The 12,549-nt window shown below is 57.9% G+C and overlaps 1 protein-coding gene across 2 annotated transcripts in view; it reads right to left on the bottom strand.

Moving 5' to 3' along the window:
- Window positions 1-308: 308 nt before the first annotated feature.
- The window catches only part of LOC123624155 (serine/threonine-protein kinase PAK 6), a 35,605-nt gene continuing 23,364 nt past the window's right edge, over window positions 309-12,549 (bottom strand). For both annotated transcript variants that reach the window (XM_045531820.1, XM_045531883.1), the window contains 8 exons: window positions 12,317-12,525; window positions 10,856-11,509; window positions 5,081-5,578; window positions 4,801-4,934; window positions 4,325-4,451; window positions 4,100-4,225; window positions 3,513-3,647; window positions 309-1,934 (listed from right to left, as the gene is read on the bottom strand). In XM_045531820.1, coding sequence (XP_045387776.1) covers window positions 1,767-1,934; window positions 3,513-3,647; window positions 4,100-4,225; window positions 4,325-4,451; window positions 4,801-4,934; window positions 5,081-5,578; window positions 10,856-11,509; window positions 12,317-12,520 — 2,046 coding nt within the window. In that variant the 5' untranslated portion in view covers window positions 12,521-12,525 and the 3' untranslated portion in view covers window positions 309-1,766. The remainder of the gene's footprint in view (window positions 1,935-3,512; window positions 3,648-4,099; window positions 4,226-4,324; window positions 4,452-4,800; window positions 4,935-5,080; window positions 5,579-10,855; window positions 11,510-12,316; window positions 12,526-12,549) is intronic.

The raw sequence follows: 12,549 nt of genomic DNA, 5'->3' as shown, positions 1-12,549 counted from the left end.
GTTCGCAGATGGCCTGGAGCTCACGAGGGGGAGGAGGAAGGGCCACTACAGGTTACAGGTGTGCAGCTTGCAGATGGCCTGGAGCTCACGAGGGGGAGGAGGAAGGGCCACTACAGGCTACAGGTGTGCAGCTTGAAGATGGCCTGGAGCTCACGAGGGGGAGGAGGAAGGGCCACTACAGGCTACAGGTGTGCAGCTTGAAGATGGCCTGGAGCTCACGAGGGGGAGGAGGAAGGGCCACTACAGGCTACAGGTGTGCAGCTCGAAGATGGCCTGGCTCGACTCCCAGAGATGACAGGAAGCCCAGAGGTTCTGAACACTCAGTTTAATTTAAAACAGGCACAAGTGCAAACAATTCACAAAAATGTCTAGGGAAGATGGTTTTGTTTTTAAAACACTGACCCTTAAAAAAAAGTCCTTGCAATTTCTTTGCCCCAAAGCAGGCCACTAGGGAGCAGAGGAAATCTAAAAAATATTATCTAGATAGGATCCAGACACCTGAAGTTCTTCCCTGGAGTTCCCTGTCTCACAGCAGCCCTGAAGGGGGGAGGAAGGAGACCAAGGATTCAGGTGTCTGTGGAGGCCGCCAGGGGCAGATGGTGGGCACAGATGGGGTGCCCATTCCCTTGACATGATGGAACCCCAGGAGGTGGTTCACCTTCTCCCCCAGATAGGGTTCTGAGGAGGAGAACGGGTCCCTGATGACCTGGTTATAGACGAAGTTGAAAGGTAAAACAGTTTATTTCCTTACCATTCCTGTGTCTCCTCACACTCCACAGTGCAGGAGAAACTCAGAAACCTGCACCCCCAGGATATTAGACTCAACACGGACCTCTTCACTGGTCAGGTAGAGACAGGAGACTTGAGAGGTGGGAAGCCAGGCCAAAAGAGCAGGTCCCTTTAGGCTGGAACTTAGAGACGGCGGGGCAGCCTTCTTGAAGCTGGCTTTGGGTGACCTGAAGGGACCTGGGCTGTCAGGGTGGCCTTCCTCCCCTCACACACACACACACACACACACACACACACTCTCTCTCCTTCCCCCCCTTACACTGTTTCTCTCTCTCTCTCTCTGTCTGTCTCACACACACACACACGATGTTCTCTCCATCCTGTAAAGTGAGACCACTTTTACCAGCAACCCCATTCTTTCTCTTTCACTTGGCAGATGCCCCGACCCCTGCCATGGCCTCTGAGCAGGCCGTGTGGGGAGAGGCAGTGCGGGTGGTCAGGAAGCAGTGCAGTGGGACTGTGCCTTCAGGAGGTCAGACGCAAGGGGGAAAGAGGGACCCAGGTAATAAAAACCTTCCCTGTGGGCCTCTTGAGACCCCAAGGTTTGAAGCTGGAGCTGAGAACAGCAAGTATTCGTGTGAAGACAGGCAGTCCACCCTCTATGATGGCCTGGGATGCCAGTGTACAACTACCTTTAAGAACCCACAGCAGCCTTTTCTGCTGTGTTGGCCACAGTGGCCAGGAGTACCAGTCTCTGCATTTCTTAGAAATATCCCTGTGCAAATAACAAAGGGTCATCCTGTAGAAGGGGTCTCCATCATCCCAAAGGCAACTGGGGACTCTGGGGAGGGAGAGGGACCAAGGGGGCAGGTCCGGCCTGGCCCAGTGGGCTGAGGGGCAGGAGGGTGGGAGTGGGGCTTCACATTCAATCTTTGGAGAGAATACTGAGAGAATGAGGCAGGGAGGCCCTGCCGGCAGGCTGGCTGCCCAGTGTCCCCTGCCTATGGGCACAGGTGGCAGGTGCACTCAGGATGGGCTCAGCAGGTGGAGGTCTGCTTGCGGTAGAGCTGGATCAGGGGCACCAGGCACTCAGGCAGTCCCGTCTGCAGCAGGAAGGGGTGGTCCAGGAGCTCCTGAGCTGTGGCTCTGTTTTGGGGGTCCCGCACCAGCATCCGTTCCAGGAAGTCTCGCAGCACTGGGGAGACCTGTGGAGACAGGGCAGCAAGAGGAAGCCACGATGTGCAGTCACTGCCTGGCCCTGCCATTGTTTGAACATCTTGAATTCTCTGGTTTCGTACTTCCTGGTGCCCCCTAGCCCCCAATTCTCAAGGCTCTCAGCATTCAGGCTCTGCAGGTCTGTGCACAGGGCATGAAACTGACATCAAGATGTCCAGCCTGGGTCTATCCCTGACCTGGGGCAAGTTGCAATTTTCTCTAGGCCTCAGTTTTCTCATCTGCAAATAGCCTAATGATAAAGTATGCTTTCCCTGTCTGCCACATAGGGCTTTAGTGGAGATTTAAAAAGAGGTCAGAGATAAGGAAGTGTTTTGAAAAGTAAAAAAAAAAAACAACAAGGTGGGGCTGGGTGCAGGGTTCACTCCTGTAATCCTAGCACTCTGGAAGGATTGCTTGAGGTTAGGAGTTTGAGACCAGCCTGAGCAAGAGCAAGACCCTGTCTCTACTAAAAATAGAAAAAATAAGCTGGGCATGGTGGCATGCACCTGTAGTCCCAGCTACTTAGGAGGCTGAGGCAGGAGGGTTGCTTGAGCCCAGAAGTTTGAGGTTGCAGTGAGCTATGATGATGCCACTGTACTCTAGCCCAGGTGACAGAGTGACACTCTGTCTCAAAAAACCAAAAACCAAACCAAACCAAAACACAACAAAAAACTAAGGTGGGACTGGAAAAGGAAGATTTCTTTGTTGCTCTGAGCCTTAGAGTCTAAGGCAAGGGCTTATCTTCGTTCATTTTGAGCCATTATTTTTGAATAAGGCTGTCTTGGGCAGGAGGCTACATTCTCTGGGGAATTAGCCAATTGGAGATCTCCACTGTCTGCTAATCTTGGGGTTAGTAGTGCAGGCTCCAAGGACCAGTTGTCCTGGAAGATATTTCCTGTTGGTCCTTCCACCCAGCTGTGTTGCCGCCACAGAATTGCTATTTAGAGCCTGGGCTTCGACCCTCTGGGACATTTCTTGCTCTGGCCACCAGATGGCAGTGCCACCTAGCAGCTCAGTGCCGACCTGCCAGCAGGGGGTGTCCACAGGTAAGGCCTGCAGGTCTGGTGTGGATTTGGCAGAAAAGGGTTAGCTGCCTGCACATATACACATACATACTGGTTTTAAGGGGAAAGCTGAGGCTCAGCTGAAGTCAGGATGTCAATAACAGGGGACAAACCAATTGCTGTGGTCATGGTGTGGCTCTCCTGACAAATGGGGTGGAGTTCGTGCTCAATTAAACCTCCCTGGATTCCTCCCCGGCAGCAGGCATTGCTGGTGTCCCTGCTTTCCCTGCCCATAGGTGTCTCTGGGCCCCTGTCAAGTGCCTGCCGAGAAGTGACTCTACTGTGGCTGTGAACTTGTTGGAGTGAACATGGGCGTTTGTGTGTGGATGTGGCCCCACACTCAGGTTCAGGTTTTGTGTGGAGAAAGAGGAGCCTTTCCTGGGAGCCCAGACCCTCCAGCTTCTGTGGAAAGGGGAGGCTGGGCCTGGCTGGGCGCCCAGGCTCTGGTCCTGTCGCCTTGGGGGAATTGGGGTCTGTGGGGTCACCTCTTGTGTACCCACTGACCTTGTGAGAGTTTTTCAGCTTGGGTGGGGGGTTGTCCCGGAGCCTCTTCATGGCTTGCACTGGGGAGTCGCTGAAGTAAGGGGGCTCCCCATCCACCATCTCAATCACCATGATGCCCAGAGACCAGATGTCCACCTGCAGGAGGAGAACGTCCCTGACCACAATGCCACAGTCTGGCCCCTTGGTAGCAGCCGGAGGGTAGGGGAGCTGGAGAGGTAGGGGAGCAGCTGGTTCCAGCTCTCCTTAGTAAGCCTGTCTCCTTCCTCCCTCGTCACCTGCCCTGTGGCCATAAATGACCACTGCCTATAGGGACACAGCTGTCAGCCTCTCTCTGAGAAAGGCTGTCATATGTGGGAAGGCTGGCCACACCCCACTGTGCCCTTGAACTGGGGCAGCACTTAAAGGATCCGTCCCTGGTGGCAAAGTCACAGGTGGGAGCAGCCCCAGCAAAAAGAGGGAAAGTGCTGATTAAGTGGGAATCTGAGAACAGGGCTGTCTGGTGAGGGCTCCGGAGAGGACCACAGGTGGAAGAGCTGCGTGTTCCCAAGCCTCTTTTGGGAGGCCTGGGGGATGGAGGGAACAGTTACCTCAGTGGCATACAAAGACCTGGAGATCACTTCAGGAGCCATCCAGTAGGGAGTCCCCACGAGGGACTTCCTCTTAGGGACATCTTTGCTGATCTGAGCACAGAATCCAAAGTCCGAGAGCTTTACCTGGGGCGAAAGGGGAGTGAGTGGTGGAGTAGGAGGAGGAGGGGTGCTGGGAGCAGGGAAGCGGGGGCGTGGCTGTGCCAGGGACGGGGAGCTGCCTACCCTGCCATCGAGGGTCAGCAGGATGGAGTCACTCTTGATGTCCCGGTGGATGACACCCTGGGCATGCAGGTACGCCAGGGCCTGCAGCACAGCCTCGCACACAGTGGCAATCTGCTCCTCGTTCAGCCTGGACAGGGAAGGCAGGGCATCCCAACGGAAGAGAATGTTGGCTTTGGCAGGGCTGCAGGGTGGCTGGGCTGGATGGAGTAGCAGCCCCTGATACCCGGCCCCACGGCTCCCAGGCAATGCGTTTGGCAGCCCAGTCAGGCCATAGTACCGGTGAAAGCTGGGGCCTGAGTCTAGGCTGGAGACCACCCTTCACTTCCCCATTCCCAAGACCCCTGGTTCTCAATTCCCCCAAACAGGCAGGGGGGCCCAGGATGATCTGACAGGCACCCCAAGTGCTACCCCACTCCCCTGCCAGGGTGATGGTGAGGGCAGGCCACACTCGGGGCCCAGCCCTCCCAGCTGCCCACCTGACTTGGGAGATGATGTCTGTGAGGGCCCCGCCCTGCAGGAACTCCATCAGCACCCACAGCTCCTCGCCCACCAGGTAGCTCTTGTACATCTCTACCACGTTGACGTGCTGGTAGTCCCGCATGATCACCACCTGGGGGAAGGCAGGGGGCCTGAGTGCTGGGCACGGTGCCCGAGGGGCTTGGCCATCCGCTGCTCCTGCTCGCAGATGCCCAGCCTAGTTGTGTGCTCACTGCCCATCCCAAACGCCCCGGCCCATGTCCCACCCTGTCCTCCCACCTCGTTAAAAAGCAGCTCCCTGCGCTGCTGCTTCCTGAGGTCCATCATCTTGACGGCCACCTGGCGGCCCGAGTGCTTCTCTCGGGCCAGGCAGACGATGCCTGTGGAGCCCTCGCCAATCTTCACGTAGCTGTCCAGCATCAGCCGGGGGTCACCCTGGTCCACCACCATCCTGAGTGCAGCCTTGAACTGCTCGTGTGTCACGACACCCGTGTCCTCACCAGCCAGGGCACCCTTGGTCACCATGGGGTCCTGGGGCAGGTATAGGTTGCTGGTGCTGATCTGGGCGTGCCAGGTGCGGGGGGAGCCTGCGGGGGAAGACCGGCCTGGAAGCGGGCCGGCAGCCAGGCCTGTACGAAGGGACTTCTGGGGGCTGCTGGTATCCGAGGTGGTCAGAGGGCTGAAGGTCCCCACTGGCTGATCCGAGGGCAAAGACTGGGCCTTGGCCACCAGGCTTGGAGGGGAGTCTTTCTGTGGCGGTCGGAAAGAGGAGTTGGGCTGCAGGGACAGAGAAAGAAACAGGAAGGGGCATGGCTGTGGGAGCGTTTGGAATAAGCATCCCCGAGGCAGGAGGTTGCTGCTGTGACCTCTGGACGCTGGCAGGGTCAGGCAGGGCATCAGACCAAATTGGGGAGGTGCTGTGAGCAAACACTTTCAAACAGCTGAAGCCCAACCACAGCGCTGCTTGGGAAGCCCCCGTGGCTCCAAGGTGAGCAGGCCAAACAGCAGCTCTTTCCAGCACTCTGCTGGCCTGGGAAGACAAAGACGCCGAGGCCCTGTGGAGGTCTTGCGCTGGGTATTTCTTCCTGGGTGATTGACAGCTGGGCCCCAGGGAGGCCACTGTGGGGCAGAGTCTTCCCTCTGTGCTGAGGGGCTGCTCGGAGAATCTGGGTCAGAGGCGTTCTTCACTCCCAAGGCTCCCACCCGAGGGCGCACGTGGGGAAGAGGCCCGGGCAGTGGGGTGGGGGCTGTGAGCAGCTGTGGCTCAGCTCCCAGGACCAGGGCAGGAAAGCCACAGCTGGGGGCTGACAGGGAGTCTGCGTGTCTCTGCTGGGAGGTTATGGAGAGGACCACAGAGCTATGTTACCGTCTTGGGAGTTCTCAGGTGTTCCCCCTTGGGCTGGGATCTGGTCCCAGAGAGATCTAGAAGCAGGGGCGTAGGCCCAGCCACACCCAGGCCTTGAGACCAGGGATGGGAAGTGTCCTTCCACTTCCTCCCAGGCATGTAAGTCCTGGCTAAGGACCCCCGCAGCAAGGGAGAGAAGGCAGGAAGCCTATCTTCGTGGCTTCTGTGGGGAGGGAGGGAAGGAGGAGCCAAGGGCAGCCTGGGCCTCCAGCAGCCCTGCTCAGGCCCAGCCCTGGGAGCCTGCGAGTCTTCCTGCCTTTGCAGGCTCAAGCCCTCCTGCCTCCCCCCCTCCTGCCTGCCCCCCTCCTGCCTGCCCGGCAGGAAAGGGCAGGAAAGGAGCAGATCCTTCAGTTCTTTCCAAGGAGTTGTTGACATGCAACATGACCCCTCCTGGGGATTATTTGTTTCTAAAGGCACCTGGACAGGGACACTTCAGGGGCTGTAGGGAGGCCTTCTTGGAACTTCTCCAAACTCATCACATAGTCGGTTGTCTAGGTGCCTGGGGGGTCCTGGTCCTGATCCCAGAGCTGAGCTGACTTACAGGAAATCTCAGGCAGCCAGCTTTGACTGGGCTGCTTGATGGAGGACCCCAAAGCCAGGCCTAGGGCCCTACCAGGTTCAGTCAGAGTCTTTTCAACCTCTTTAGCACCTTCCCTCCACTCCAGCCCACACCTGGCTTCAGGGCGCCCACTTCCTAGCCCTGGCCTTGGCCTGCTGAGGGTGGAGCATGTGCACGTGCGTGGCTGTCGCAGACTCCTGCTGCCCCCACCCCCACCTGCCCACCCATGCGTGCAGCCTCTGGAGGCTGTGCCTGCCTCAGGCTTGACCCGCACAAGAAAGGAGCCAGAAAACCTCCTAGGACTGCGTGGACTCACTCCGTCCCTGCTGGGAGAACTCGGACAGTAAATAGGTCCCCCCATGTCTTGGCTAGCACCTGAGTCACCCACCATCTCCCCTCTGTGTAGTGGAGCAGCAGGACCTCTGGCCTGGGGCGTCAGGACCTGGGGTCTGCCCTGGTCTGTTCTGCCCTGCGATGAGCCTTAGGCATGTCACCCTCTCTGAGCCCCAGTCCCCTCTACAAATGCAGGGTGAGAGTGGACAGTGACCTGGAGAGCTAGATAAACTGTAGACTTTTGGGTCTCAGAGACCGATTCAGTGGGTCCCTAGAGACGAGGCTGCATTTTATCAAGGTTCCTGGACGTTCAGGTAGGAGGTCCCGGAACACACTTTGAGAAGCTCTGGATGAGTGGGCTCTGTGACTCCATGGCCTCCGGGAGCCTCTGGGAGGGCTGGGCTGGGGGTGGGGGCAGCATGGCCACTACTGAATCTGCGATACATGTCCTGGGAGCAGAGGTTCCACAAGAGGTCACTAGGTAGGGATTGGAGGGAAGGGAGGCCAGGCTCACTGCATCAATCACCCAAGCAGCCCCCAAAGCCCTATAGAAAGGCTCAGGGCCCTGAGGAGGCTGCCTGCTGGCCTGTGAGGTTGAACTTTACTCAGAAAACCTGCATCCATGTGGGCTGGGGCAGAGTTTGGGGACCACCTAGAGCTCCTCCTGAGGTTGCTCTAATAGCAACCTTGACCTCTCTCCACCCTGAAGTTCCTAAGGAAGTCTGTAAAATGACTTCCTTCTCCTGGCCTCCGGGACTTCTGCATGGGCTGTCTCTGCTCTGTGCATGTGCGGGCATGGTGGGGGCAGGGGGTGTGAGCCACGCATAGGGGCTGAGGTGGGGGTTCCCTCCCCCTCTCCATGGTCACGGTCCCTGTGGTGATGCTGCTGTCCATGCTGGCCGAGCTCAGGGACAGAGCCTGTATCTGGGGGCTGGCGGAAGGGTGGTCTGGCCAGGAGTCCAGCACCAGCGTGGTCTGTGACGTGGGGGGAGAGCCGGCTTGGTCTTCACCCTGGCCGGGTGGCCTTCCATTGGCCTTGCTGCCTGGCTCCACAAGGAGGGAGTTTTACTCAATGCAGCCACAGCGAGGACCAGATGAAACTTGTTAAGCCACGCCAAGAAAGGGAAATGGGGGTGCAATGATGGAATTAATTGTCACAGGCTCTGGTTAATTCTGGAGTTACTAGTGTGACTGAGACCTCTTGGGAAGGAAGCCACTAGAAGAGTCGTGCATACAGTTAGTGATGCCACGTTTCCCTCCTTTGGGCCGTGGCTCTCCAGCTGTGGGCTCGGGGGCTGCATCGTAAGTGTCCTAAAGGGAGAGGCCATGTCATAATATTTTTTAAAAATAAAGCCATTTATTGGGGGCTTACCAGTCTGACAAGTGCCTTAAATGCACTATGTCATTTAATTCTCATGACCCTGTGGGTTATTTTATTATCCCATAGGTACTAGAACCCATGAGACGCCTATGACAGCTGCCCCCAGTGCTGTGGTCCTACTGGTGCTGTGTATCCTCAGCATTAATGGAGTATGTGGCAGACAGTAGGTGCTTAACCAAGTGTGCCCTTCTGGCTCTAGGTGGAACACTTCTAAGCCCCCAAGCTCCTAACAAACTGTCCGGCCTCTTTGGCCTGCCTGCCCCTACTCCTGGTCTTCCTGCACTCTTCGGCCAAAGTGAGTGACCCCAGGCCATGCTGCATGGGGCTGGGTACAGGAGCCCTGGGGCCTGTACTCAGACCCTCCTGCAACCACGGCCTTGGTGGCCTGACTTCCCGGGGTGCCAGTGCATGGGCTGCTGCTATGGAAGCTGCTGCAAGTGTCCGGAGTCAACCCCTGGGATGTGCCCAGTGCAGAGGGCTGCTGGCTTAGTTTTGGGCCTGGGGGAGCTGGAGAAGAAGGAGGAGGAGGAGGAGGAGGAGGAGGAAGCCTGATGCTCCCCATCTGTGCTGGGATTTGTTCAAAGCAGTGGTTCAATGGGGGTGCTCAGGGGATATTTGGCAATGTCTGGAGGCATTTCTGGTTGTCCTGACTAGGGGTACTACTAGCGTTTGGTAGGTAGAGGCCAGGGGTGCTACTGCCATGCACAGGAGAGCCCCCACAGCAAAGGACTGTCTGCTCCAAATGTCAATAGCACAGAGGTTGAGAAGTCCCGGGCTAGAGCAGCTCAGAGGAAGTCTCAGCCCTGCCTTTTAGAGGCCTAGTTTGAGAGCATGTATCTAGAAAGGTACATCCAAGGTGCCTAGAAGGAAATTTCTCCCCTGGATTTGGAACTGTGGTATCTCCAAGCCCAAGACAACCACCACCTGCTTCCATAGGTGTGGGGGACACCCCAGGTAGGTGGGGTGTCTGAGTAGGTAGGTACTCAGTAAAGTGTGCAGGGTGGACAGGCCTGTGCCCTGCTGTGGGGTGCTGGCAGGAGCCCAGAAAGATGCGTGCCAGTGCCCAGCCCAAATCCCTGAAGCCTGCCCAGCAGGACTCCAGAGGCAGAGGGACCAAGCTCCGATTCTCACCCCCTAGTGCCTGCCCTACTCCCACCTTAGTTTTCTGGGGGATGTCTCCCCAGGGACACAGCTTTTGAGGCCCCTCAGTTCACAGATACTCATGTTCCTTGCACAGACACATCAAGCCATACTCCATGGGGGATCCCAGCCCACTGTCCTTTGTCCCAGTTGGGGGCTGGAGTGTACAAAGCCCAGAACTTTTCCTGGGTACCTCAGCTGGCAGTGACCCAGAAAGGTTGTAGGTCCAGGCCATCCCCCAAACCCCCTAACCCTGTTCGGGCTGGACCACATTCACCCCATCGCTGACAGGTAAGACCCAGGCTTGCTCTTAAAGCCCTCCCAGGAGCGGGTGGCGGCTCCAATACTCATGCCACCGTCAGCAGCTGTTTCTTAGTCTGCCTTAAACCCCCTCAGGAAGGAGCTGGAGAACTGGCTGCCTGGTTGTAAAGCCTTTGTAAGCAAGAGCGAGAGGGCCCGGGACGGACAGGCAGCGCTGAGCGAGCGCCCTCTCCCACCTTCCTTCTCTGTCTGACTCGCAAGGCCTAGGGCTGTCTCAGCCTTTCTGAGTCAGTCTTCTCATCTGCCAAATGGGAAAGGAAGTTACGTCACTGTGGACAGGATGTTATAGGGCCTATAAGAGGCAGAAACGTGCTCCAATCTGCCTGCCAAGAAATGTCACCATTGGGGCTCCCTTCACTTTCCTTTCTCGCAAGAAAAACGTGCATTTGAGGCTGTCACACATGCCAAAAGTTGGCTCTCCTGCTGCTCCCAGGCAAATTCACACACTCGGGAACAAATGACAGAAATGTGAAAGAAAACGACTACCATGACGAAAAGGAAAGAAAGAAAGAAAGAAAGAAAGAGAGAGAGAGAGAGAGAGAGAGAGAGAGAGAGAGAGAGAGAGAGGGAGGGAGGGCAGGAGGAGCCAGCCTCACTGGGAAAAGGGTTCCCATGCACATTTCTGTCGCCTTAGGGAGCAGTAGTCAGGGATCCGCTGTGCCCAGGGGGTGCTGGGGAGAGGGAGGGGTACAGCACCCCCCCTTTGGAGGACACGGGCTGAGCTGGTTCAGTGTCGATCCCTCAGGCGAGGCTTGATCACTTTGGTCCTTCACCTTCTCCCCAGCCCTGAGCTGTAAGTGGGGAAGGCCAGGCAGGGCCTGCGTCCCTGACACCCGTTCCCCAGTGGATGCCTGTCAGGCCAGGGTCCCTGCCCTCCTGAGAGTGGCCCCAGAGGGAAGCCCCAGCCCGACTTACCTTGCTCTGCAGTGGAGGGCCTGGCTTGCTGCTGCTCGGAGGGGCCGTGGCAGGAGTGGACACGAACATGCTTCGGAATAGCCTGCGCTTAAGGCTGCTCTCCTGGGTCTTGGGACTCGGGCTGCCCTCCCCACCCGGCCTGCCTGTGGCTGAGCCCACCAGGCAGGACTGCGGCCGGGCCTCCTCTGAGCCATGCTTGGCAGCCTTCATCCCACGCCTGCCCGTGGCCATGGGCGGTGACGTGCCTGGTGGGGAACTCTGCAGGCAGGCACCCAGCTGTAGGCAGCGCTGCGAGGTGTCCTGGAACTCGGCAGGGCCCAGGGACTGTGCCTTCGTGGCCAGCCCATTGGGAAGGACCCGTGGGCTCTGTGGCTCTGGCCAGGGCACCTGCTTGTGACCTGCTGGTGTGCCCCCGCTGCAGCTGAGGTAGAGACTGTGGGGGTCAGTGCGCTCAGACTGGGGGCTCTGGAGGTACATGTCTGGGTCGGTGGCCCACTGCTCATCCCCCAGCAGCCCCAGCGACTGTGCCCGCCGCCGGCTGGTGGGGCTGCGGCCACGCAGGGTGTTGGAGCTGATGACCGACAACTTCTGGATGTCATTGAGCAGCCCCGAGATGTAGCCATCCACGGGCACTGAGCTGCCCCTCACCACTGTCTGTAGGGGGGAGAGGAAAGAGTGTGGGTGAGTAGCCTGGTCATGGCAGGGAGGGGTGGCCCAGGGACCAGAGCCAGAGAGCACCGCCGGGGGCCTTGGGGAGAAAGACTCCCTTGTACCCACTCGTTAATTCTTGAGTCATTTCCAAGGGCCCGTGGTCAGTCAAGCCTGTGCTGGTGCAGGTACAGGGATGCAGGGAGGGGGCTGCCTGCCAGCAGGGCAGACGGCTGAGTACCATGGGGTACAATCCCGCATGGCCAGCGGTGTGGGCAGGGCTCCATCCTCCAGCTCTGCCTGCGGCCTTCGGAGAGATGTCTGAGGAGGCAGAGACCAGGCCAGGGGTCTCCTCCATGTACACTGGCTTTGTGGCCTCCAAACCCTGACAGGGCCCTTGACCCTCACTCCTACCAGGCTCTTGGGTCTACCTGCCTTGACGCACACAACTCAATTCCCCTGGTCTGGCAGAGCCCTAGCCCCTCTGGGGCTATAGGTCTAAATGTTGCATGGGACACGTACTAAAAGACTGTTCGTTGTTATCTGAAACTCAACTCTAATTGGGCATTTTATATTTTGATTTGCTAAATCTGGCAACCCTACTACCCTGCAGAGAGGGTCTCCCCAAGCTCCTCCTCCCTGGACCACCCAGGGAGAACATGGCAGCATGATTAGCAGGGAATTAAAACAGCAGCTAAGTGATAGCTGATAACTGGTCGGTTCCGACAGGGGCCTTTGGGGTCTGGCCAGGCACGTTTTCTGTGGAGCAGGAGAGGCTGCACTTGGCCCGCCATCCCCGCCCGCCCCTCTTACCTTCATGGGCTGGAGCTGCACCCGCGTGATGCGCGAAGGGTCCACCACGGGCTTGGGGCGCCGCAGTGTGTCCAGGATGTTCTGCCATTGTGGGGGGAGGCCCACAAACTTGCCTTCTTTGGGGTCAAAGGAGGTGTGGACACGGTGCTGGAAGTTCTGTGGGGCTGAGATCTCAGGGCGTTTCTTCTTTTTCTTACGAAACATGGTGCCTGCGGGGGAAGGGGAGGGTTGAG

The sequence above is a fragment of the Lemur catta genome, chromosome 1 (genome assembly GCF_020740605.2).
Source record: "Lemur catta isolate mLemCat1 chromosome 1, mLemCat1.pri, whole genome shotgun sequence".
NCBI lineage: Eukaryota > Metazoa > Chordata > Mammalia > Primates > Lemuridae > Lemur > Lemur catta.
Note: the sequence above shows the minus strand (reverse complement) of the source record. Positions and strands in the feature narration are given on the sequence as shown.